The 27,582-nt window shown below is 42.0% G+C and overlaps 1 protein-coding gene across 1 annotated transcript in view; it reads right to left on the reverse strand.

The window, feature by feature from the left end:
- The window catches only part of ADCY2 (adenylate cyclase 2), a 236,481-nt gene that overhangs the window by 25,775 nt on the left and 183,124 nt on the right, over positions 1–27,582 (reverse strand). The window contains exons 17-20 of the mRNA XM_068397286.1: positions 26,401–26,520; positions 13,855–14,039; positions 12,249–12,333; positions 4,056–4,214 (exon numbers count right to left, since the gene is read on the reverse strand). Coding sequence (XP_068253387.1) covers positions 4,056–4,214; positions 12,249–12,333; positions 13,855–14,039; positions 26,401–26,520 — 549 coding nt within the window. The remainder of the gene's footprint in view (positions 1–4,055; positions 4,215–12,248; positions 12,334–13,854; positions 14,040–26,400; positions 26,521–27,582) is intronic.

Below are 27,582 nucleotides of genomic sequence, written 5' to 3' on the forward strand. Positions count from 1 at the left end.
TCTGCAGTGCCTGGAGACCTTTTTGGGATGGAGGACGCAAACTGGTCCCATTCTATCTCTTGGAAGAGTATGGCAGTCAGCTTCTCTGGGGCAGAATTTCTGCTCTTAGTAGGGTGCTGGCTCCATCCGGCAGCTAATGAAACAGGATTCCTCTTGCTCAGTAATGTGCTTGCCAGTTAGCTTGCAGCACAAAAGCTCCTGAGCACTTATTTACTAATAGGAGATCTGGATGCTAACAGCATAAAGGAAAAGGCTGCACAAGCCAGGTGCAGATATATTTAATTCTGGCCCTGTTTCCTGCTTTTCATTTTATATTTGTTCCTATCTTTCTCTCTCTCAACTGGAAAGTACCCTGTTTGCTACCCAGCAGGCAGACTGTAAGCAGAAACCCAGTTCTGGAGGTTCTGGTAAAGCAAACAAACCTTTATTACGGTTTGCTCTGAAGTAACTTTGCTTTTACCATATCAGTATTAGTCTACGTACATCCTGTTATGAAAAGACCTTTGTTGGTCATCTGGAAGTACAGTCCCACTACTCCCAGAGAGCATTCATCCATTCATTTTTTTCCCCCTTTCATTCCTGATGCCTGTTCTTCAGCAGCACACTTCATAGAATCACAGAATTATGAAAGGTTTGGGTTGGAAGGGACCTTAAAGATCATCTAGTTCCAACCCCCCTGACACAGGCAGGGACACCTTCCACTAGACCAGGTTGCTCAAAGCCCCATCCAACCTCGCCTTGAACACTTCCAGGGAGGGGCAGCCACAGCTTCTCTGGGCAACCTGTTCCAGTGTCTCACCACCCTCACAGGAAAGAATTTCTTCCTAAAATCTAATCTAAATCTACCCTCTTTCAGTTTAAAACCATTACCCCTCGTCCTATCACTACATGCCCTTGTGAAAAGTCCCTCTCCAGCTTTTTTGTAGGCCCTCTTCATAGCATACTTTTTTTTTTACATGGCATACTTTGTCTTCCCTTTTCTCCATACAGCTGCATGCATAAAATTCCAAGAGAAGTAGTAATCTGACACAGACTATTAATCCATTAGATTAATTTTAATCTCAAAATCTGGTTTAAACAGAAAAGAATATACATAAAACCATATTAACACAAATGTTTGCAACTAAAGAAAATGCAGACAAAATTCAATTCAGTATCTGTTTACCTAAATACCCACACAAAGAAAACAAAGGCTTGATCTATCCTAATAGATTCTTAGGTGTATATACATACACACATACAGAATGCTCTTTAAGGCTCAACACATCCTTGCTGACATTGAAACAAATCTGAAGACATGACAGATGACAGAATCACAGAATGTTAGGGATTGTAAGGGATCTCGAAAGATCATCTAGTCCAATCCCCCTGCCGGAGCAGGATTACCTAGATCGTATCACACAGGAACGCATCCAGGTGGGTTTTGAATGTCTCCAGAGAAGGAGACTCCACAGCCTCTCTGGGCAGCCTGTTCCAGTGTTCAGTTACCCTCACCGTAAAGAAGTTTTTCCTCATATTTATGAGGAACCTCCTGTGTTCCAGCTTGCACCCATTGCCCCTTGTCCTGTCACAGAATCACAGAATCACAGAATCACAGAATGTTAGGGATTGGAAGGGACCTCGAAAGATCATCTAGTCCAATCCCCCTGCCGGGGCAGGATTGCCTAGACCATATCACACAGGAACGCGTCCAGGCGGGTTTTGAATGTCTCCAGAGAAGGAGACTCCACAACCTCTCTGGGCAGCCTGTTCCAGTGTTCAGTCACCCTCACCGTAAAGAAGTTTTTCCTCAAATTTAAGTGGAACCTCCTGTGTTCCAGCTTGCACCCATTGCCCCTTGTCCTGTCAAGGGATGTCACTGAGAAGAGCCTGGCTCCATCCTCTTGACACTTGCCCTTTACATGTTTATAAACATTAATGAGGTCACCCCTCAGTCTCCTCTTCTCTAAGCTAAAGAGACCCAGCTCCCTCAGCCTCTCCTCATAAGGGAGATGTTCCACTCTCTTAATCATCTTTGTGGCTCTGCACTGGACTCTCTCTAGCAGTTCCCTGTCCTTCTTGAACTGAGGGGCCCAGAACTGGACACAATATTCCAGATGCGGCCTCACCAGGGCAGAGTAGAGGGGGAGGAGAACCTCTCTCGACCTGCTGACCACACCCCTTCTAATACACCCCAGGATGCCATTGGCCTTCTTGGCCACAAGGGCACACTGCTGGCTCATGGTCATCCTGCTGTCCACTAGGACCCCCAGGTCCCTTTCCCCTACGCTGGTCTCCAACAGCTCTGCCCCCAACTTGTACTGGTACATGGGGTTGTTCTTGCCCAGATGCAGGACTCTACACTTGCCCTTGTTATATTTCATTAAATTTCTCCCCGCCCAACTCTCCAGCCTGTCTAGGTCTCTCTGAATGGCTGCGCAGCCTTCTGGTGTGTCAGCCACTCCTCCCAGTTTGGTGTCATCAGTGAACTTGCTGAGAGTGCACTCTATTCCCTCATCCAAGTCATTAATGAATATATTGAATAGTACTGGTCCCAGTGCTAACCCTTGAGGGACTCCACTAGATACAGGTCTCCATCTGAACTCTGTCCCATTGACCACCACTCTCTGGCTTCTTTCCTTCAGCCAGTTCACAATCCACCTCACTACCCGATCATCCAGACCACACTTCCCCAGTTTAGCTGCGAGGATGCTGTGGGAGACCGTGTCAAACGCTTTACTGAAATCAAGATAGACCACAAATGGTGGTCTATCAATAGATGCTTATATTCCTGAACATTTCTAGGGATTTGAAAGGTTCTTCCCTCTTTGAAAACTGTGTTTAAACAAAACAAGAAACAACTCAAGATTTTTTTTTTTTTTAAAAGGGATGCCACTAGAATTATGTCAAATCATTTTTACTTTGTCTGACATGATAGATTGGAGAGCTCAGCACATTACAATTTCTGTTCTTCACTAAATTTACTAAAGCTCATTCCAACCTAAAAATCTTGTGGGGTAACAATATAAATCCAGTTGCCAATACCAAGGTGAGCAGATGGTGTTGCTCTGCTGGGGAGCTGAGATGGAATAGCACATAAATGAGAAAGCAACCTCCTGATTGTTTGCTGTGTTTAATGCCTGAACTGAGAACTGGAGCTGAGCCAACCTGGCTTCCAGCAAAGGTCTTCACTGGATTCAAAGGAACCCCACAGCAGTTTTCATTTGGCATTAGCTACCAACTGAATATTTGCAGGTAGCACTAGAGTACTGATAGAAAGTACTGGTAGTACTGCTTAATGCAAACCATAGTGAAAGGGAAGACATTGTGCTTTTTGACTCAGGAGATCGAAAATGAATCCCTAAAGTTGTCCTCTCCCCTCTTTTATCAGTTTTGAAACAATTGTTTGGTATGCATAAGTAATTCAAACTATTGCATTTGAGATCTCTAGAACTGCTACTCTCTCTAAATGCTTTTATTTTTTCATCCTTTTTTGCTTTATTAAAACTGTAAAGCAATATTAGGAGCAGGTCTAATTTCCACCAAAGTCAACAGGGGTCTTTTGGTTGACTTTTCTGGTGCTTGGATTAGGTCCATAAGCAGCGAGTAAACAGGTAATTCAGTGTTCAAAACCTCTTTCCAGAATTAACATAGCCACTGTTTCAGGGAAAAGGTTAATTTTCACTCCAGTAAGCAAGGTCTCCAGCCACCAGAAGAAAATTCAGAACCTGGATGCACCTCCAATCTGATCACAAAGGAAGAAGTATCTGAATGCATATGATTTAATTTTAAATCCATGGTGGTTCAACCATCCCCTTCTTCCCCCTCACCCTTTTTTACCTTCCTTCGAAAGGCAAAGTGCATTGCCACTTAAGATAATTTCACATTTTGTACTTCAAGGTACTAAGGTGCATTCAGTGCTGTAAAGCAAGCCTTTCAGGGAGGTAAAGGGGAATGAAAGTGACTTTAAATCTATAATCTCGCTGTATGGACCTACTGTTCAAATCAGCATTAAGTGGTATGCCCAGGATACGCTGCTTTCTTAACACAGCAGAGGATATACAGAGATGGCTGACCTCATTCTTCAGGTTTCTTGCCAAGAAGTGTTCAGCTACGTGGGCTGGAAGCACATTCTCCAGAAGCACTCGATTTAGGTTCTCCATGGTTTCAATCTCCTCCCGCTCTTTTTTGAACTTGTTCTTCCACAGGAAGTCTAACCTACAGTAATATTCATTCTGTTACAAGAGGACACAGAGGTAAAGAAACAATAGGCATCTTGTCCTGCTGGAGTACAGGTTTAAGAGACAAAATAAGCACAGTACCCCACCCCTACAAGGCTATTATTTGACCACTCAAATACAATTCCAGATCCCACAGAAATCAAACCCCAAGCACACACTATGTGACATACATTTCATCAAACTAATAAGGCCCTTCCAAAAAAAAAAGCCCATAAAAAGGCCCAGGAAAAAAAACAAAGTTGCAAGGTGCCTTAAACAATGGAAGATTTATTTATTTACTCCCAGGCTTCAGTAGAAATTCATTCCAGAAATCAAACACTGTTATGGAAACAATCTACAGTTTTGTAACTTAATATGATGTCTTATTTATCTGAAGCGTAGAATTTCACTTACAATAAAGGGCATTTCAGGAAGACCCTAACTTTTACCAACTTGAACTTATGTCACGCGATCAGCCTGGTAAAAAGGGGGCAGTACAGAAAAAACAGCCTATGGATATAATATGACTTCAGTTTATCGAATCGTTAACCGGTTGTCAAAAAAAGGCTCAGTCAGTTGGGGCAACCCAGTTCTGGTTTTGTTCGTGTGGTTTTTGTTTTGTTTTGTTTTGTTTTTTATTTTTTAATACTGCTTTCTATAATACTTTATCCTTGTTTTTTACCGTCCCCAACAATAGCAATAACTGGAACTACATGGAAATGTATAACATTCTTGGAATATCAGTATTTTTGGAGATCCAATTTCATTAAAAAGATGTTGAAAAATGAATAAAAATGCACTTTTGTGGAGCGCTCTCTACTACTTTTCAATATTGTCAGTGTTTTGTTGTAAATTCTATGGCGTTATTTCTACCGTAAAGCCTCCACTGGCCTGACTATCAGTATAAAGCAAGAGCTATTTCAATGTAGTCCAATGGTTTAATGCTATCATGCAGCCTCAGTGAAGACTATGTTATTAACCAGGAGAACATGATTATGATGACAAACTTATTACACAAAAACCTAAAAATGCTAGCTAGTATTTTTAGCAGTCAGTAAGCTTTCACATCAAAATCAGAGTAGTCCTTCTGATTGGACAGTGGCTGTCACAGCTCAAAATGATTCATAGATATTTTGTTGAGATCACAGCCAAAGCTAGAGTAGGAAGTTGAACTGAGATGGTATTACAATGATTTGGCAAGCTTTTAAATATGTATATTATACATTTACACATCCAAGTTCCCCACATAGATGATAAATTAAAACGCCACTAACTGTATTCATGCAGAAAAAGTCCAATAAAAAGCTGGGACGTCAAAATTATTTGCATAATTTGACAAAAGGAAACTGGATGCCTGGCATAAAACTGAAATTAGGTATCCATACATGGTACCAACTCTGTATTGAAAAGAAAACATGCTAGATAAGCTGAAGTCTTCAAAAAGATATGTTTCTTCTTTAAGAGTTAATATTAAACAGATAATTTGTTTACTGCTTTATTATTTATTGAATGAAATCTAGGCTGCCGCAAAAAATGGCGGAGAAAGAAATCAGAAAAAATAAAGCAGAATGTATTCTACAATTTGCTTTGAAATTAAAAAAGTCAACATATATTTCAAAATGCCTATTCAGACTTTACAAACAAAAAAGCACTACCTTATTAAAACTTACTTAAAATCATGGGCGTTTTTTGTTTGAATGATCTAGCCAACTTTGTATACACATCATTAAAGATACTGTTCAATCTTTGTAGCCTTGCAGTCATATTGAAACCAACATTGTTTCCTACTTTACATGTTATCTCCAGAACCTTTTCAACATATCAGAATGAAAATTTCTCAGAATGGCCCTTGTACATCTGCAGGCACAATGTCCTTGAGATACAAAATTCTCCTTCTTCACCTTCTGCTGCTTTACTTGATAGCACTTCCCAGTGGGTGATCATGGTGGAATGCCCAGGGAGGCATGAAGGACACTGCGTTCGTCCAGGCACCACAGAGCAATTGGCTTCCTCCAGGACAAGATATTACCATGCATCTGTGCAAAGCAATGTAAGGCAACCCCAGAGGTTCAAATCAGTGGTAACTTTTTGGGCAAAAGCAGTTAAGTGCAACAAGAACTGATTCATGTCTCATTTATTGCACAGAGATGGGTTTATCTATATTTTTAAATTCTAGTGGGACACTCACCTGGGTGTATTTTCAATATCTGCCTGAGTGAGGCAATGAACTAATTCTCCTCATTAAAAGAATGTCACATAGAAAGTCAAGATACGAGAGTAGCTGCCTATTCCATAGGTGTCTACAGTCAGGGGAGATGAATGGCATGGCGTTCAGCAAAGGGGTAGCAAAGGCAGCACTAAAGTAGGCAAGATCACTAGAAATTAAACATGGGTTTTCATTCAGGTGAGGGAGCTAAGGAGATTCCACCTCCCAGCCCTTACTTACAGATAGCAAGTCTGAGAAACCATCTCAACATGGAGTGTCAGCAGAAGATGTCTTAGAACACATTAATAAGTTGATCAACAAGAAGTCATCAGCTCTAAAGTAATAATGAAAAGCTGCTGGTCTGAAACTTGCGGGGGATAGCCTGATCGTTCGAAGCAGCCACAGTGTCAGAGAACTGACAAATGGTAAGGATATAATGCAAATCTTTGGAAAAGAACTGGGAGGACCCTGGGAACAATAGAGGGAGGTACTTTGGAAAAAAAACTATGCTAAGGAAAAGAGCTATTTAGACATATTAGCTAAAGCTGATACAATGGGGAAGAGTTGACACCTCTTCTGTAAACATGCCTCCATCTGTTACAAAGTCGTCAATGGGCATGTGAATAGGAGCAAAGTTTGAAATAAGTTTTCATTAAATTCTTTCAGAAGAGACTCCTGAAGACTGCATTATCTAAGAAGAGAAGGATCCTCTCACAGAGTAAAAGCTCACTAAAAAACAGAACAGTGACTACAAATAAACAGTTTTCATGCCTGAGGAAAGTTGCCATGAACATCTGGGCAGTAAAACAGCCAATGAAGTTCAGTGTGGATAAATACAATATAATCAATCATGGGAAAAACACAATATTCACCTAGCCTACAGAGTGACAGGATATGTGTAATTTTAGGTACTGATGAGAAAGGAATTCACAGACTATGTCAATACTGGTAATTCAGACTGGGCCATAAGAGAGATTTAATGCTCAATAGTGTTTAAATATGAGCACACTCCTTACACAGTGTAGCCCATACCAGTCTGTGTTCTCCCAGGCAATGCTTGGGCAGGGTGCAACAGTCGCCATCCTCAACATATCATATGCCTGCTGCCAGCCTATTTTCAAATAACTCTTAATGGCATGCCTACAGAATGAAATGCATCACTTGATCTCACTGCCAGGGAATGGTTGTAGCCTGCGCTGGCATGACCATCAAAAAAAAGCACTTACTCCACCTCACTTCTGGCTGCTCACTCCCATCCTATGCTCATTCTTTGGCACAAGCATTGCTGCAGCCACACCACAAAATCAGATCAGGAAAGAGAATTGGCTGAAAACCAACATTCCAGGGTTAATTTTTAAGCCAGATAATTTCCCTATTTTGGGCCACTATACAGCTCCACAGGTAGCTGTGCCAGTACAGATAAGGAGATACAAGGATAAGAATGAGTAGCTGCAGGAAGGCCTACTTCTTTCAGTAGGGATGCTGGTTGTGCAGCTGAAAGTATCGCTTGAACCTGAGAATTAAGTGGGCTCATATAACATGTAATGATATACTAGCCCTCCCTTTCTTCATCCTCATTCAACCAGAGACACACATTCCACCTCCTGCTTTTGCATCAGAACAGACATCTCTCTGAGCAGTGGTGAGCAGCTTCACAGAGCAAGGCTTGCAGGAAAGCATTCATTTTTTGTTTAGATGAACTTTCTGGTTACTCACTCTAGGGTCAGAGGAGCACCAATGCCAGCTTAAGGGAAATGGAAAGACTACCCTTTTCGTCAGTGGCTACTATGATTAGCATTGATAATATAATCAGATATTAAGAGAAGAGAAAAAAACATGTCTTTTCTCTGGGGGCCCAAGATAGTTGGTTAGCATTCAAGGACTGCTTCTTCTGAGCTCAAGATCAGAGCATCCCAACAGGCAGGAAGTCAAGAAAGGGTACCAGGAGACCTGCATGGTTGAACAGGGAACTGCTGGGCAAACTCAAGTGGAAGAAGAGGGTGTACAGATCGTGGAAGGAGGGGCTGGCCACTTGGGAGGAATATAAGTCTGTTGTCAGAGGATGTAGGGAGGCAACTAGGAAAGCTAAGGCCTCCTTGGAATTCAACCTTGCAAGAGAGGTCAAGGACAACAGAAAGGGCTTCTTCAAATACATTGCAGGTAAAACCAACACTAGGGGCAATGTAGGCCCACTGATGAATGAGGTGGGGGTCCTGGAGACAGAGGATAAAAAGAAGGCGGAGTTACTGAATGCCTTCTTTGCCTCTGTCTATACTGCTGGAGGCTGTCCTGAGGAGCCCCGGATCACTGAGGCCCTAGAGGAAGTCAGGACAGAGGAGAAGTCTGTCTTGGTTGATGAGGGCTGGGTCAGGGACCAATAAAGCAATCTGGATGTCCATAAATCCATGGGCCCTGATGGGATGCACCCACGGGTGCTGAGGGAGCTGGCGGAAGTCATTGCTAGGCCACTCTCCATCGTCTTTGCTAAGTCGTGGGCAACGGGAGAGGTGCCTGAGGACTGGAGGAAAGTGAATGTCACTCCAGTCTTCAAAAAGGGCAAGAAGGAGGACCCAGGTAACTATAGACCGGTCAGCCTCACCTACATCCCTGGAAAGGTAATGGAACAACTTGTCCTTGGTGCTGTCTCTAGGCATATCAAGGATAAGAGGATCATTAGGGGCAGTCAACATGGCTTCACCAACGGGAAGTCATGCTTAACCAACTTGATAGCCTTTTATGAGGACATAACCCGGTGGACAGATGATGGTAAAGCTGTGGATGTGGTCTATCTCGATTTCAGTAAAGTGTTTGACACGGTCTCCCACAGCATCCTCGCAGCTAAACTGAGGGAGTGTGGTCTGGATGATCGGGTAGTGAGGTGGATTGTGAACTGGCTGAAGGAAAGAAGCCAGAGAGTGGTGGTCAATGGGACAGAGTCCATTTGGAGGCCTGTGTCCAGCGGAGTCCCTCAAGGGTCGGTACTGGGACCAGTGCTATTCAATATATTCATTAATGACTTGGATGAGGGAATAGAGTGCACTGTCAGCAAGTTCACTGATGACACAAAACTGGGAGGAGTGGCTGACACACCAGAAGGCTGTGCTGCCATTCAGAGAGACCTAGACAGGCTGGAGAGTTGGGCGGGGAGAAATTTAATGAAATATAACAAGGGCAAGTGTAGAGTCCTGCATCTGGGCAAGAACAACCCCATGTACCAGTACAAGTTGGGGGCAGACCTGTTGGAGAGCAGCACAGGGGAAAGGGACCTGGGGGTCCTAGTGGACAGCAGGATGACCATGAGCCAGCAGTGTGCCCTTGTGGCCAAGAAGGCCAATGGCATCCTGGGGTGTATTAGAAGGGGTGTGGTTAGTAGGTCAAGAGAGGTTCTCCTCCCCCTCTACTCTGCCCTGGTGAGGCTGCATCTGGAATATTGTGTCAAGTTCTGGGCCCCTCAGTTCAAGAAGGACAGGGAACTGCTAGAGAGAGTCCAGCGCAGAGCCACGAAGATGATTAAGGGAGTGGAACATCTCCCTTATGAGGAGAGGCTGAGGGAGCTGGGTCTCTTTAGCTTAGAGAAGAGGAGACTGAGGGGTGACCTCATTAATGTTTATAAACATGTAAAGGGCAAGTGTCAAGAAGCTGGAGCCAGGCTCTTCTCAGTGACATCCCTTGACAGGACAAGGGGCAATGGGTGCAAACTGGAACACAGGAGGTTCCTCATAAATATGAGGAAAATCTTCTTTACAGTGAGGGTAACTGAACACTGGAACAGGCTGCCCAGAGAGGCTGTGGAGTCTCCTTCTCTGGAGACATTCAAAACCCGCCTGGATGCGTTCCTGTGTGATATGATCTAGGTAATCCTGCTCCGGCAGGGGGATTGGACTAGATGATCTTTTGAGATCCCTTACAATCCCTAACATTCTGTGATTCTGTGATGTTATTATGTGCAAAGTAGAAAAATGCAATAGCGAACAGAGAAATTACTTGTATATTACCCTCTGCAGAAGAAGGGTAAGGAAGAATTTTACTTTGCCTACAGTGCCAAGATGGTTTGACAGTGTTCTGTAAGTGCCACTCAATGAAAATAGCAAGCAGAAAGTTTAAAATCAAAAAAGAAGATAGACACTTTCATATGAATTCTTATCAAATTGTGAAATTCATTATCAGACAGTTTTGGGAAGACCACGAAGATAAAATGGGTTGAAAAGGGATCAGACTGTAACAGAAAGCAGAGCAACCAATAGCTATTAAATGTTGCCACAGAAATGCTGACTTGGCAGAAAGTAGGAAACATATGTCCCTGGAAGGGTCACTCCACACAGGTTCACTTGCTCCCCTATTCTTTTCCCAAGCATTTGCTACCAGTCAGTATCACTAACAGTAACTTAAAATGGCAGGTCTTATGCCAGGTATGTATTAAAATTAGTTAATAACATTTTCTAGTTATCATTTAGACTTTGCTTGAGAGCATTTGAAAACACAGAGGTTTTTTTCTCCTTCTTCTTTAAGGGAGAATAAATTAGCAGAAAAATCAGAGGCAAAAGACTGAAGAGCCACAAACAAGTGGTATCACGACAAGGATCCTGGACCTACAGCTCTGAAAACGAAGACATTTTCCATTACAGGATCATTTTTTAGTTGGTGTGACAGGGAACAACACACACACACTGTTGTTGTATGCAAAATAAACTTTCTTGTTGACATGACTGAACCCACAAAGAAATACTCTCCTTGCCCAGTGAAGGTGACATTCCTTCTCTCCTTTTTTCTTGGTATTGCATCCACTACCTCCATCTGACACCTTGGTTGATAGGGACTAATGGTTCGCAACTGGTGCGATGAAGTATTTATCCCTCTTTCCTAGTGGAGGTAGCTGTGCTCCAGCCCCACTCTCTGCTACTGCCATCAAATGAGCAAACTAATATGGTGCTGGCAGAAAGGAAGAAGAAGGAAGAGGAAGGATCCTCAAGAAGGATGTTCCCCACTACAGCAAATACTGGATGAGCTGCCAGATAAGAATTTTTTGTCTAGTAACCTGCAGGGCCTGCTTGGCAAGTTAAATGACAGTCATTACGTTTTGGGGAATTATAATGTAAAAGAGTGATTTAAAGACAGTCTGGGATAAGATCCTTCCCAAGGCTGCAGGCTGTGGGGGTACAGGCTGTTCATGAGATCTCACATGGTCTGCCTCTTCCATCTCAGAGCCCTGTCTTGGCGCACTGCACCGTTCCTGGCACAATGGGCTGGAATTGCAGCTTTTAGCCATGGATCATGGATAGACCTAGGATTTAGAGAAAGAGCAGCCTTGCACCTGCCCTCAGCTTCGTAGAGGGTAAGACCATTGACATCACATTTGTACTGAAAAAACACAACTGGGTAATAAAAAGAGTAGTTTCCTGTTTGGTCATAGTTTTAGTGCAACTGCGGCCTCAGCATGTGGTACACTTCTGTGTTTCTGTGTCTGCATCAAATTGTAATAACTGTGAAGAAAATAGCTTGTAATTAAGCAACTAGGGAGAGAGCAGATGGATGCAGACAGATGGGAGCACACTAGGAAGCTATGAGACAATATTGGTCAGCATGACAGGCAATAGTCACAGCACACTATCAGCATAATGTCTACAGTCTCAATGAGAGTTATTGGTGAGTTTTAAGGTCATATTGGAAGGTAATAAAGAAAATAGCGGTTTAGATGCTTCTGACAGTCCTTTGCAAGGGTGCGAGGCAGAATGGAATAAAGGTGTTTGTCAAAAAATCTAAAAAATGTTTGAGAAGGTGGCAGGCTGCATGTGGAGGCTGGCATTGTGTCCACTGATGCAGATGAACAGAAGTGTGCATCTTACCTGTCTACCCAAAACCAGTAATGTGACGAAGAATATAAACAAAGAAATTGAGCCCATTGTCTTCAGGTCTTTCAGTATTCCTGGCCTATAAAACAAAAACATCAGTAAAGCAAGCTGCTCAAAAGTTAAAACAAAATTACTTTAGCACAAGAATAAGACCACGATTTACACTACTTTCTGGTGTGGAAACTGAGACCATTTAAATATCATATGCTTTATTACTTGATGAAATGTTATTATTTCCATTATGTAGCTTTAATTACTTCTACTACATTCTGTGCAAACGTGCCTACATTTTGAAGTTCAGTAATAAGATTTAGTAAAAATAATATCCTTGTTTGCTTACAAATGGGGAGCATTTGGTTCTTATTCTATACAGGCAGATTAAAAAGATATTTGTTATGTAATAACACTACTTCCATAATTTTGATCATAGCCAAAGAATGAAGAAACAGAAACTAAAGCACCTAACTCCCAAGATGCCTTTTCACCTCAGAATTACAGGAGGCACAAACTAGATCTTGTACAGAGTTTTTAATAAACTCTGCTTTGGGAAAAGACACTAGAGGTAATGAAACAGTTCACGCTAGCACTGTCCTACTGATGCCACTGAAAGATGAACCTTGGTGAGAGATTTAGGAAGGAAAATACCAACAGACACACAGTTTGACTGGCAAAATCAAGGCTGCCAGAAGCACATGCTCAGTCTAACCTGTCCCACAGTTCTCTATCCCATCACACAGATATCCTTTCTACTAATGCAATGGAAACAAAGACCTGTTTTTTTTCATTTCATCTTCAGATGTAAATGCAAAGAAAACATACACTTTTTTAAACTTCAGATCCTTTTCCATGATTATCTGTGTCCTGAAGATCTTGAGCAGTTTACAGCACAGGAAAAAGGATACTGAAACTCTACTCTGAATACTCAATTTTTCTTTTGTGGCATATGCACTGAACACTCAGCCTACATAGAAGAGAATCACCTCTTTGTTTTGAAAATCAGGTAGAAATTACACGTGTCCAAAAATTATTTTACATAGTAATACTCAGAACTAAGAGTCATAATTTTGGTCTTATATATTATCACCTATAACAAAGATTTCAGCAGTCTCACGGAAAATTTAACATACAAATTTGCAAGCACAGCAAAAAAGATCCAAACTGTTGGTCTACTAATTTTTCCAATACCTACGACTACATTTGTAAAGTTTTCAGGCAATGTACTAGTTCTGAGGAAGCTGATTTACTTTGGCTTGCAGCAAATATGCTGTAACAGCCTTAATTATGTTCAGTCGCAGGTCTTAACAACCTTAGTGATGACTTCTTCTTAATGTCCTTTATTACAAGAATGCAAATTAAACCATACTCTATTTCTTGTAGTACGTGATTTAAACACCTTGCCCAGACTTGTTTATTTTATTCTAATGCTCTGAGGTGTGACATTAAATCATACATTAAGTGCAGCATGACAATGATTTTTAAATTGTGACTTGTGATTATATAGACAAACACATAGGAAAAATATCTGTTCCATGAGATAAGAACTGCCATAGGTAGTATTTAATTTCTATTAATTTCGGAAGAACTGAAGTTATCTACCTACCTTCTAAGAGGTGCCATTGCATACATGAATTTGCTGTAGTCATCCAGCATGGGCCCATGAGTATGCAGAAGGATAACATTGTAGCCCACCAATGCAATTAACATTATCACCATTTTCAACTCATAATTTATCCTCAGGAAAACAGAGCAGGAAATGAGCCCTAATATGCAGCTGTATATAAAATACTGGCAAAGAAAAATCAAATGGAAAATATTTAGAATTTGGCTCTTGAGTGGGAAATCATACACAATAAAATGCTCAGGCTAGTTTAAAAAACAAATTAATGACTGGCCACTTAAGCAATGAATCTATAACAACCTGGGACATTATGGTTTACAGACAGCCAATAACAACCAGATGTTGTTATTTCATAACATAGACCCTTTTTCTTACTAGGCTCCAATTCACCCGAACCTCAGTAGAATCCAGATTATGCTCCTAATTCATGCTCCCTAATTTTCACCCTTTGTCACTTTTGATTTACTCATCTGCAGTAGCGAGGAGTGCCTGTTCGTGGGATACCACTGCTGGTGTTGAAGCCTAGTGCAAGAGCCTACTGCCAGCAGACTGACAAAAGATTTATTCCTGTGCCACTGTACGGTTTTCACTCATGCTTGAGTTCAATAACTACCCTGCATGAATTACTAGCATAAGGGTCAAGGTAAAATGTCTAAAGATCTGAAAACAATGGTTTCATTGCCTATAATTGCAGTATTTATAAATTGATCCAATACACAGTTGTTATGAACCTCATAGATATGCAATTTTACAAACTCTGGTAATACAGCTAAGATATGAAGAATACAAAATTATTAACACGGCCTATGCATAATATAAATATTAAAAAATCCTTCTGTCAAATCCTCTTGAGTTATGACTACATAAAAACACATTCATTTGTTAAAAAAAGCCTTTTCTTTCCTATGTCATATATATATCAACAAAAATATGTATGATTGAAGTTAAATTCCTGGAAAAATATTTTCTCTGAATACTTTCTGGATATGGATTAGGCCATCAAAATTAATGCTAAAACAGGAATAACGCATTCTCACTAGAATCATCATCTTGGTCCTTAACATACAGCACCTTTGCCAAAGATGCTTCCTGAAAATCAGTCCTGCACCTTATAAGGAAATTATCTTTTCTGAAATTACAAAGCATTCTATTTCTAGATATGCTATTTACAGACTATTGTTGACTTGTTGATGGCAGTACTTTCGACAGAACCTGAATCACTGTATACTAATTTTGGAGGATCACTAAGAATAATAATTTTCACAGCACCCATCAGACAGAACTGATCTGCCATCTCAGTCCCTGCTGTTTTGCTTGCAGATCTGCTTGAAGTAAGAAATAGAACTACTGTTCAGCATCACCAAAAATAAAACTTCTGTGATGGCTGCATTGCACAGGAGGTCACACTCCGAACGCAGTGTTATGTAAGTAGCAGCATCCATTTTTCAGTCTGTAAGGCATTCTACTTGCGAAATTAGTTTTCCAAAAAGAAACAAGCAAACAAAAGGCAGTCTTGAATCCACAACGGAATGCAGTTTGACAAAGATCAAGAAACTTCCAAGTGATATAGACAGTGTCTGTTAGTGTTCCATAGGAATACATAACCAGATTGAAAATTTCAGCAAAGATTTCAGACAAGGGTTGATGGATTAGAGAGGAGTGCCACAGCAACACATTTAAGAATGCAGACTTTGATATTGTATATTACAATGCAAGATTCCAGTAAGCAAGGAGCAGATCTGGAAATTAGTCTGTAAGCAACTCTGCTTGAACAGCCACACCAGGTTATGAATCTTTTTTTTTGAAAATGCCACCTTAAATAAACCTTTTTCCAACTGTAACTTACATATATTCAAGGCTTTTGTTTCTGAGCGCTCAACATTGCAAACAAATTTTTCAATTCCTGCCATAGAACTGAAATTTCACCTTTTTAAAAAAAGAACTTGCAAATTTTAGTAGATGCTTGAAGTATTGTAGCTTGAATCTTTCTCTAACCCTTTCAGCTTTTCAGACTAATGCAAAAGGGCTACAAAAAAAAATCAGGAGGAATTGCAAGACAAAATGCTTCAAAAGATACACTGCAGAGGAATAAAGGGAACTGGCATTCTAGCTAGTTTCTCAGAATCATAGAATCATAGAATCATTTTGGTTGGAAAAGACCTTTAAGATCATCAAGTCCAACCGTTGAGAAGGATGCATGCACCTACAAAGCAAGCAAGACACTGGAAAACAGTAACAATTAGCTGAAGGAACACTCAAAGTAACCATACAGAAAATCAGGACTGATGGAATTACTGTCGTATGTATAGCAGGAGAGCTCTGATCTTTGTCAAAGCACAAAAACTGCAAGCTGTCAGACAAATGGCAGCCTGTCTCCTGGGACAAGCAGTCTGCTCTCAGTTCACCAAATGAACATGAACTTCCCTACAGAGGAATTAGTGCCCAGCTGGGAAAAAAATTACAGTTTTTGTGTGCAAGTATACTAGGCTTGTTTCTTAGTGAAGACCTGTTTTAGACTTGTTCATCCTATGCCTCTGTACAACCTACTGAAGAAAGAAATATGCTCAGACTACACAAACATTGAGGCTTTTTCCAAGGCAGAGAGTTGCAGTGATACCAATCCTTCGTAGTGACCCTGACTGGAAGATCACTGCACACAGAAGAGTTAGCAATCCACATAGCAGTGATGCTGAGCAGGCGCAGGTGGGTTCTGTGCTCTGCATATCCCTCAGCTGCAGGATAACCTCAGCCAGCTCAGCCAACTCATTGCAACCAAGGAGCCTGAAGGCAGCTCCCACTTGGTAGCAGCAGTGATGCCACATCTGTTACCTCGACTTTATTTAACAGTGCAGCAGCAAGTTTTTGTCTGACAGCAGAAATGATGAATAGAAATGTTTCCTTTTAAGAAAATCCTGTAAGGGCTCAAAAGAGGAAAATGCTGGGTAACCTCTTCACAGATGGGATCTGCACCTTGTGCTGTCCCTGACTAGAGGACTGTCCAATGCTGCACAATTCAGTGTTCTCAGCATCTGAAGGGATGTAACTCCATCTACCTTCTTTTTTCTTCTTGTGCCTTCTCCAATAGACGGTATTTTAACCAATACCTTACAGAGTCTGAGTATTTTTCTTACGGGATCACAGGCCCAGTGCCTTGCACCAGTGCACTACACCCTTAGGATACAGCCTAGTGCATTTAGTCTCTTGTCTTAAAATTTAAGACCTACAGTTCTGTGGTTATAAAGTTCTTTACCAAAGTAAAAAGGGATTCTATTCCAATATGTCTACGGAGAAAAACTTTGTTCTCTGAGAACAAAATCATTTTGGAATTCCCTAGTCAAATAAAGTGTATTCCAAAACTGCATCTTTTAGAAGTCGGTATTATGACTTTTATTTATTTAACATGTGGAGGTGGCAGCACTGATACCAGACTGTATTTTATCACAGGAACAGATATGCACGACTTGAAATCTCCCAGGCCTAACTTCTATTATATGGAATCTATAGAAGCATCATAGCAAAACTAAACAAAATCACATACAAGCAAAGTCCCTATAACTTACTGTGTAATCTTTGCTAAGTCTTTAAAAAGAGCAAGAAAGCAAGCAATACAACTCAGAAAAGTTATTCTGGGGGGTGGAGGAGGGGGAGAATGAACTGGTTTGCTTCAAAGTGAACTAAATTCTATTGGGGCTGAAATAATTCAAAAATCTCTTATGCACATTATTTTAGATGACATAGTCAAAATAGATCTGTCAAGTCCACTATCGTAAATCACAGGAAGTTCATCTACATGAATAAAGCTTAAACCTACCACACAGATTCAAAAGATTGAATTTTTAATTTAAGGAAACAAACATTTGTCAGCTTCAGTATTCAATATCTCATTCAGTAAAGAGAGAAGAATTTTATTTCCAGATTTAAAAAAAAATTAAGATCAAAAGTAGTAACTCAAAATGAATTCTTAGCTTTTTCGAGACAGAAGTTATGCAGTGCCTGAGGATGAAAATGATGTGCATTTGAGAGATGCTTAATAAAAAAAGTGAGGGAAAAAGTTTTTAAAAACTTTAGCCAACGTAACCTTTTCATGTATTATTATAAGTGACATTTTAACATAATTTTTATGCCAATTTATCAAAGACAAAGTTTCTTTGATGAAAGAATGCATTTTAATAGCTTAAAATCTATAAACCACTAATTGTTAGAAATGTGCCAATCACATGAAGAGCTGACAAACATCTTAGTTATACATGGGAAAACAAAGGAAAAAGACACACAAAGTTTTTTGTTTTCATTTATTTTTTTTTAAGAACAGCAGATTGAATCTTAATAATAAGTATAATTTATAAAAACTGTATCCTTCACATGTTTCTTGGACAACTTACTGGTAAAAAGGAGAAAAAATACCTTTCAAGATGTTCAAAACTATAACAAGTAATACAAGAAAGATGACTAGAAAACCTGCTAACTAAAGAAGTACACAAATATAAACAAGCATTAGAAGAATGTATTTCTGTGTGGTTGTGAGTGTGAACACATGCAGAGGCTGGGAGGACTGCATCATTTCTTTGGCAACAAGGATAACTTGATGACAGGGCCAAAAGAAGATGCAGGCACCTATCCATACCTGCTGGTATTTAGTTAGCTAAATTTGAAAATTACAAACAAACTCATGCTCTGCTGTATCTTTATCAGGGAGATGCTGAAAATCTGTAAGTGCTGTAGTTACTGCAACTGGGTTTTTTTTCAGGAGAGTTCTATACACAATTAACATCTTGCTTTTGTGTGTGCCTAGGATTGTTTAGCTGTTTCATGTAAAACATACTGTGTGGAAATCAGCACACACCATTCTGGTACTGGTCTCATCAATTCTGCATAGAGATAAAATAATCTCCCTTCTCCTCTTGCCGCCTCCTGCTTATTCATCCAAAGACTGTTGACCTATTTTGGCACAATATAGAGCTTGTTATGTTCAACTGCAGGTCTTTTGTAATCCCTTTAAGGATCGTTGCTCTCTAGGATACAGATCCCATTTTTTGCAGCAATGCCCTTCCCCCTCTTCTTGCATGTGCCGCTGCACTTTTGTTCACACTAAGACATCTTCAAATCAGTTCAGATCTTTTAAACAGTTTATATAGTGGTACGAGTGTTGTATTTCCCCTCCCCCCTCACCCCACCTGTCCTGGTTTGGCCCAAACCAGGCCAATTAGTCTTAGAGAAACCAAGGTCACTGCTAAATTCCTCACTGCTTACGAGTGAAGAGCCAAAGGGGGTCGCACCTGCAGGGAGGAGCAGACAGGGCAGGTGGCCCAGAATTGACCAACGAGATATTCCATCCCATACATGTCATTCTCACTTTCCTATTTATCACTAACCCACTGCCTCCTGGAGGTGGGGCCCAGGAGGGAGGGGCCCTCCTGTCTCCCACTGATTGGTACCAGCTTTGCCAATTTTCCAGTTAAAAACCTGCAGGTGTGATGGCAGGGAGAGCTATTGCATTTTGCCCTCTGCCCGTGCTGGGGGGAGCTACTGCATTTTCCCCTCTGCCCGTGCTGGGGGGAGCAACTCTGCCTGAGGAGGATTTCCAAGCTCTTGATCTTGGTTTTGTACATATTTGTATATATTTGGTTATTTCTATTATTATTGTTATTATATTCTTTTTCATTATTATAGTTTATTAAAACTGTTTTAACTTTCCAACCCATAAGTCTCTCTCCCTTTTCCCTTTCCCTTTCCCTTGGGGGGGGAGAGGGTTAACAGAGAGCATCTGCCACCTGGTTAATAGCTGGCCCAGCTTTAAACCCTGACAGATTCATTGGTGCCCAACGTGGGGCTCGAGAGAAGCTCCAACAGGTTGCTCTGATAAGTTGAATCCTGGCTCTGGTGGGAGGAGACCTGGAGAGCTCAGCTGAGAGAATATCAGATTTCTTCCTTTGAGATTTAGGAGGGGTTGGAAAGTTAAAACAGATAGTGAAGATGGTGATGTCATTTTTGAATGCTGTGTTATCTCATCTTTTTATGGAGTTTCTTTCACAATTGAGTATTGCAATGATGCCTTACCTGCCGTGGGCACTGTGTTATTGCTTGCTTCTTATGAATGTTTACATGCAGTTTAGCAGTGGGCGCTGGTCGAAATGTATTGTTTTGGTATGGGGTTTGATACTGATTTATGCTGTGATAAACTGGGCAGTTAATATTCCGATCTCTTATCTCTATGACACAATGATGGGCAGCTTTAATCGCGAATCAGTAGCAGCGACTTCATCTGCACGCTCCAGGCGTCCTTTAGCTGATTCTGTTAATGATTACACTTCCAGTTTTACTTTGGGAAATAGTACCTTCTCCTTTTCTGCCAAGCTGAATCCACTAGATTTTGCGAAATTAGGATGGTGCTGTCTAGGTGGCATGTTTTTATTTTTGGTTGTCCTGAATGTGTTTCTGATGTGGGATAAGATTAAATATCGGTGCAGGGACAGTTGTAGGTGTTATGCAGCCACCTCAGATCCTACAGTGTGTACTGCCGCTGCAGCCACTAAACCCACTGAAACCTCAGCAGCCTGTACCACAACTGCTACACCCCCCAAGATGGCCACTGCAGCTACTCAGACTCTAACGAGTCTCAGCACTCCCAAGACAGCCACTGCATCTACTCAGACTCCAGCATCTATCGAATCTCTACCAATTGCTCCTGTAACCAGGAAGAAATACCAAAAGAAATCAGCTCGTGAAGAGAAGGATGATGACTCAGAGCCTTCTAAGGCAGAGCCATCATATGACCCAGGTGAGGGCCCTTCTCAGGCAGAGTTAGGGCCTGACACAGATGGGGGTTTCCTCAATCGTCCTTTTAAAGCAGACCCATCACAAAAGAAAGGTCCTTCTAAAGCAGAACTATCACAAGAGGAGGACTCGGACGTAGAGATAACCTACCACTCCTTATCCCTGAAGCACCTGAGAAATATAAGGAAAGACTTCAGCCGTTATGACGGTGAACCTATTATTACCTGGCTGCTCTGATGCTGGGATAATGGGGCAGACAGCATGCAATTAGATGGCAGAGAAGCCAGACAGTTGGGATCCCTGTCCAGAGATGGTGGTATTGATAAGGCGCTCGCAAGAAAGTCAAACACTGTCAGTCTCTGGAGGCGACTCTTGTCAGCTGTAAAGAGCAGGTATCCCTATAAAGATGATGTTATGAGCCACCTAAGCAAATGGACCACTATAGAAAAAGGTATTAACTACCTTAGAGAACTGGCTGTGCAAGAGATCATTTATAGACACCCACGGGACATTGTAGATCCTGTAGATCCTGATGAAGTGGAATGCAACCGATCCATGTTCCGGAAGGTTGTGAAGAATGCTCCACCGACATATACCCATACATTGTCAATATTAGTATGGGGAGAAGATGCTATGGCACGATCTAGTGTGGGCGAAATGGCTAACTGTATGCGACAGTATGAAGATAGTATTTCTTCCCCACTGCAGGCACGCATCTCGGCTGTGGAAAAACTGACTAAGGAGAACAAGGACTCATTTAAACAACTGTCAGACAAACTGTCCATGATCGAGAATAAACTTGACTCTCTACCTACACAGGCGCGTGTTGCAGCCGTTAGGAGAAAACGCTCTCCTACAGGACCAGCTCAAAGGAAACAGAACACATCACGAGGTATCCTGTGGTTTGCCCTGCGTGGTTATGGGGAGGGCATGAACAGATGGCATGGACAACCTATCAGTACCCTACAGGCACGAGTACGTGAGTTGCAAGCTAAAAGAAATACCAGAGAGAATTTTTCTAGAAGGATGGCTGCTCCAGTTACCAGTGAGCAGGACCCCAGTCAGGGGAGATGGGCCTCAAATCACTTTTTCCCAAGTGTGAATAGGAGAAATGAAGGTCCAGTCCCTGTGAGCAGCACGAATCCATTTCTTAATTAGGGGGGCCCTGCCTCCAGCCAGGTGGAGGAGAGGGACAACCGGATTTATTGGACTGTGTGGATTCGATGGCCTGGCACATTAAAACCACAAAGGTATCGAGCCCTGGTAGACACTGGTGCACAGTGCACCCTAATGCCATCGGATCATAAAGGGGCAGAACCTATCAGTATTTCAGGAGTAACAGGAGGATCTCAAGTGTTATCTGTATTGGAGGCCGAAGTGAGCCTAACTAAAAATGAATGGAAAAAGCACCCCATTGTGACTGGCCCAGAAGCTCCGTGCATCCTTGGCATAGACTACCTCAAGAGAGGGTATTTTAAGGACCCAAAAGGGTATAGATGGGCCTTTGGTATAGCAGCTGTAGAGACTGAGGACATTAAACAGCTGTCTACCTTGCCTGGTCTCTCAGAAGATCCTTCTGTTGTGAGGTTGCTGAAGGTTGAAGAACAACAGGTGCCAATTGCTACTGCCACGGTGCACCGACGACAATATCGCACCAATCGAGACTCCCTGATCCCCATTCATAAACTGATTAGACAATTAGAAAATCAAGGAGTGATTGGCAAGACTCGCTCACCCTTTAATAGTCCTATATGGCCAGTGCAAAAGTCTGATGGAGAATGGAGATTAACTGTGGACTATCGTGGCCTAAATGAAGTTACGCCACCGCTGAGTGCTGCTGTGCCAGACATGCTAGAACTTCAATACGAACTGGAGTCAAAGGCAGCCAAGTGGTACGCCACCATAGACATTGCTAATGCATTTTTCTCTATTCCTTTGGCACCAAAGTGCAGGCCACAGTTTGCTTTTACCTGGAGAGGTATCCAGTACACCTGGAATCGACTGCCCCAGGGGTGGAAACACAGTCCTACTATTTGCCATGGACTGATCCAGACTGCACTAGAAAAGGGTGGAGCTCCAGAACATTTGCAATACATTGATGACATCATTGTGTGGGCTGATACAGCAGCAGAAGTTTTTGACAAAGGAGAGAAAATCATCCAAATTCTTCTGCAAGCTGGTTTTGCCATAAAAAGAGGCAAGGTCAAGGGACCTGCCCGGGAGATCCAGTTTTTAGGGATTAAATGGCAAGATGGGCGTCGCCAGATCCCGATAGAGGTGATCAACAAAATAACAGCTATGTCCCCACCAACTAACAAAAAGGAAACACAAGCCTTCTTAGGCGTTGTGGGTTTCTGGAGAATGCATATTCCAGATTACAGCCAGATTGTACGCCCTCTTTATCAAGTGAGCAGAAAGAAGAATGATTTTCAGTGGGGCCCTGAACAACGACAGGCTTTTGAACAGATTAAACAAGAGATTGTGCATGCAGTAGCCCTTGGACCAGTCCGTATGGGACAAGATGTTAAAAATGTGCTCTACACCTCAGCTGGGGACAATGGTCCTACCTGGAGCCTCTGGCAGAAAGTACCAGGGGAGACTCGAGGTCAACCCCTAGGATTTTGGAGTCGAGGATACAAGGGCTCTGAGGCCAATTACACCCCAACTGAAAAAGAGATACTGGCAGCATATGAAGGAGTTAGAGCTGCTTCAGAGGTAATTGGTACTGAAGCACAACTTCTCCTGGCACCTCGATTACCAGTACTAGGCTGGATGTTCAAGGGTAAGGTTCCTACTACCCATCATGCAACTGATGCTACATGGAGTAAATGGATTGCATTAATTACACAGAGGGCTCAAATAGGAAACCCTAATCGCCCAGGAATCTTAGAAGTGATCATGGACTGGCCAGAAGGCAAAGACTTCGGAATGCCACCAGAAAAGGAGGTGACACTACCAGAGGATGAGAAGCAGTATGTCCTGTTCACCGATGGATCCTGCCGTCTTGTAGGAAAGCATCGGAAGTGGAAAGCTGCTGTATGGAGTCCCATACGACGAGTCACAGAAGCCACAGAAGGACAAGGTGAATCAAGTCAATTTGCAGAGGTAAAAGCCATCCAGCTGGCTTTAGGCATTGCTGAACGAGAAAAGTGGCCAAGGCTGTATCTTTATACTGACTCATGGATGGTAGCAAATGCCTTGTGGGGGTGGTTAAAGCAGTGGAAGCGAAGCAACTGGCAGCGCAAAGGTAAACCTATTTGGGCTGCTAAATTGTGGCAAGATATTGCTGCTCGGCTAGAGAAACTAGTCGTGAAGGCACGTCATGTAGATGCTCACGTACCTAAAAGTCGGGCAACTGAGGAACATCGAAACAACCAACAAGCGGATCAAGCTGCTAAAGTGTTCCAAATAGATTTGGACTGGGAACACAAAGGTGAACTATTTTTAGCTCTGTGGGCTCATGATACTTCAGGTCATCAAGGAAGAGATGCAATATACAGATGGGCTCGTGACCGAGGGGTGGACTTAACCATGGACTCTATTGCACAGGTTATCCATGATTGTGAAACATGCGCCGCAATTAAGCAAGCCAAACGGTTAAAACCTCTGTGGTATGGGGGGCGGTGGTTGAAATATAAATATGGGGAGGCCTGGCAAATTGACTATATCACACTCCCTCAAACCCGCCAGGGTAAACGCTATGTGCTTACTATGGTGGAGGCGTCCACCGGATGGTTGGAAACATACTCTGTGCCCCATGCCACTGCCCGGAACACTATTCTGGGCCTCGAAAAGCAAATCTTGTGGCGACACGGCACGCCAGAGAGAATTGAGTCGGACAATGGGACTCATTTCAAAAACAGTCTCATAGACAACTGGGCCAAAGAGCATGGCATCGAATGGGTATATCACATCCCCTATCATGCACCAGCCTCTGGGAAAATTGAACGGTATAATGGGCTGTTAAAAACTACCCTGAAAGCAATGGGGGGTGGAACCTTTAAAAACTGGGATAAACATCTGGCACAAGCTACCTGGTTAGTTAACACCAGGGGATCTATCAATCGAGCTGGCCCTGCTCAGTCAGACCTTCTACATACAGTAGAAGGAGATAAAGTCCCAGTGGTGCATGAAAGGAATCTATTGGGAAAAACTGTCTGGATTCTTCCTGTAACGGGCAAAGGTAAACCCATTCGTGGGATTGCTTTTGCTCAGGGACCTGGATGTACTTGGTGGGTGATGTTGCAAGATGGTGAAGTCCGATGTGTCCCTGAAGGTGATCTGATTCTGGGTGAGACTACTTAAGTCAGAACTGTATGTCGTTGCTGCATAAGTGTCTTTCAGGTTGAAGCAGTGGTGATGAGACCGGAACTAGCTTCATCAAGAGGCGTCCAGTAACCTCCTCGAGTCTGACATCTTTAACCTGCAACCCGTGGGCACGAACCATGACGAAAGAGAGACTGCTAGCCAGAGAGACTGCTGAGAGACTGCTAGCCAGATGGAAACCCACAATCCTGAACCAAATGAACTTAATGAACTTTTTGTATAGAGAAGAATCATAAACTAGTGATATGTATATATATATTTGAAAATGAAAAGGTAGTGGTGATCTGAGTATGACGTGAATGGTATGGAATAAGGGGTGGAATGTCCTGGTTTGGGCCCAAACCAGGCCAATTAGTCTTAGAGAAACCAAGGCACTGCTAAATTCCCTCACTGCTTACGAGTGAAGAGCCAAAGGGGGTCGCACCTGCTAGGGAGGAGCAGACAGGGAAGGTGGCCCAGAATTGACCAACGAGTATATTCCATCCCATACATGTCATTCTCACTTTTCCTAGTTATCACTAAACCCACTGCCTCCTGGAGGTGGGGCCAGGAGGGAGGGCCCTCCTGGTCTCCACTGATTGGTACCAGCTTTGCCAATTTTCCAGTTAAAAGCCTGCAGGTGTGATGGCAGGGAGAGCTATTGCATTTTGCCCTCTGCCCGTGCTGGGGGGAGCTACTGCATTTTCCCCTCTGCCCGTGCTGGGGGGAGCAACTCTGCCTGAGGAGGATTTCCAAGCTTCTTGATCTTGGTTTTGTACATATTTGTATAATATTTGGTTATTTCTATTATTATTGTTATTATATTCTTTTTCATTATATAGTTTATTTAAAACTGTTTTAAACTTTCCAACCCATAAGTCTCTCTCCCTTTTCCCTTTCCCTTTCCCTTGGGGGGGGGGGGGGGGGGGCAGGGTTAACAGAGAGCATCTGCCACCTGGTTAATAGCTGGCCCAGCTTTAAACCGTGACACCACCTCTTAATCAAATATGCAATGACAGAAGTGGGATGATCACAGATTTCACATTTACTGCCAGGTCAATGATGAAAATTGTGAATATTTGCAGGTCTACCACTGGTCCTTGTGAAACCTGTCTACCTGGCTTTCAGTGCACAGTCTGCTTTGCAGTCACAGCGTATTCTCCTGATATCTCGTAACACCTGTTTGTTGGCATGGGTGAGCTATGCTTCTTAGTTATCATACTGTTTCCTGCTTTGTAATCTGACATTCTTTAAAATCTCTATTTTCAGAAGTACTAACCTTCTTTAACTTCCCACTTACTTCAAATGCAGTTGCAGGTGACTGAAAAAAAAAAATCAGGCTTTTGCTGCAGTCTAAAAACTGGTGGGTGTTTAACTTCAAGCAGATCCAGCAACAGTCAATTTAGTATAATTGTTGTAAACAAAGACAGACATGTAAAATGAACTTACCGGTAGGAAAAAACTGTTGTTTTGTATACACCACCGTGTCTGATTACTCAAATTAGAAAAACTTTCATTTGATGAATTGAGAACTGAGGGAAAATCTTTCACAGCATTATCCAGGAAAAACTAGAGAAAAACAACATATAATCCATTAGCTTGTCAGCTGTTTAAGGTCAAAATAGAGAAGAGAAATGGAGAAGCGGAGAAAGCCTTGCCAGTAATCATTTAACTTTTGTATTTCACTGCAAATTGAAATAGCAAAGAGAAAATTACATCACTTGATTACTTGTTCCTGCGTCCTCAGACAAAAACAACTTGGTTAACCTCCATCTGACACTTTCCATTTGAATAAAAGAGAAAAGGCTCTTTGTTATGTTACTTTCATTTATCAGAAGCTCACACACATGAGAGACAATAATGAAATAAATTCAATATGAATAATTCCTGGGTTTACCTCAACTGAATCTCCTATTTAAACAGAAGAAGAATTAAAGAAAAAACAAAAAGTCTTTACTGAAGTTGATTGACACAGATGTAATAACATAACAACTATGAAAATGATATTGGTACTAATGTTATTGAAACAGAAGAGTGGAACCAGTATCTCCTGGGTCATCAAATTCAGCCAGTTGATGTCACAGGGATCCACCATCATACAGTGCCCCTTGATGGATTGATCCAGTGCTTTCTTAACGAGTTGTTAGATTTCTGTGACTACATTAATTCTACTGCTTTGAATCTCACCACTTAAACTGTTTCTACGTTTAACCAGTATTCATGGCCAGTTCCCATGTTTTTCTTCTTGTGCTAATCGCATCATTTAGCTTTCAGATAGATCCCTTCTCTCCCTAACATTTACATTCCTAATATTTAATGCCATCTCAGCTTTCATTGTGCTCAGCAATCTATGTTTTTCTAGTTTCTTCACAGAAAACAAGCTCTTCATTCCCCTAATCATTCTAGTAGTCACCCTCTGTACATACCTCTTCCAATTCAACCTTCCGGGTGACCAAAACTGCAAACACGCTTCCCAGATTTTATCAGTGAGCCGTGCAATAGCATTAATACTAATTCTGCATAAAATATGTCTTCATACATCCTAGAATGACAGCTCCTTTGCTTACAGCTCCAAACCCTAATAGCTCACCGTACCTCATGCAATTGGGGCTCAGACAGATCAAGACATTA

The sequence above is a fragment of the Nyctibius grandis genome, chromosome 3 (genome assembly GCF_013368605.1).
Source record: "Nyctibius grandis isolate bNycGra1 chromosome 3, bNycGra1.pri, whole genome shotgun sequence".
NCBI lineage: Eukaryota > Metazoa > Chordata > Aves > Nyctibiiformes > Nyctibiidae > Nyctibius > Nyctibius grandis.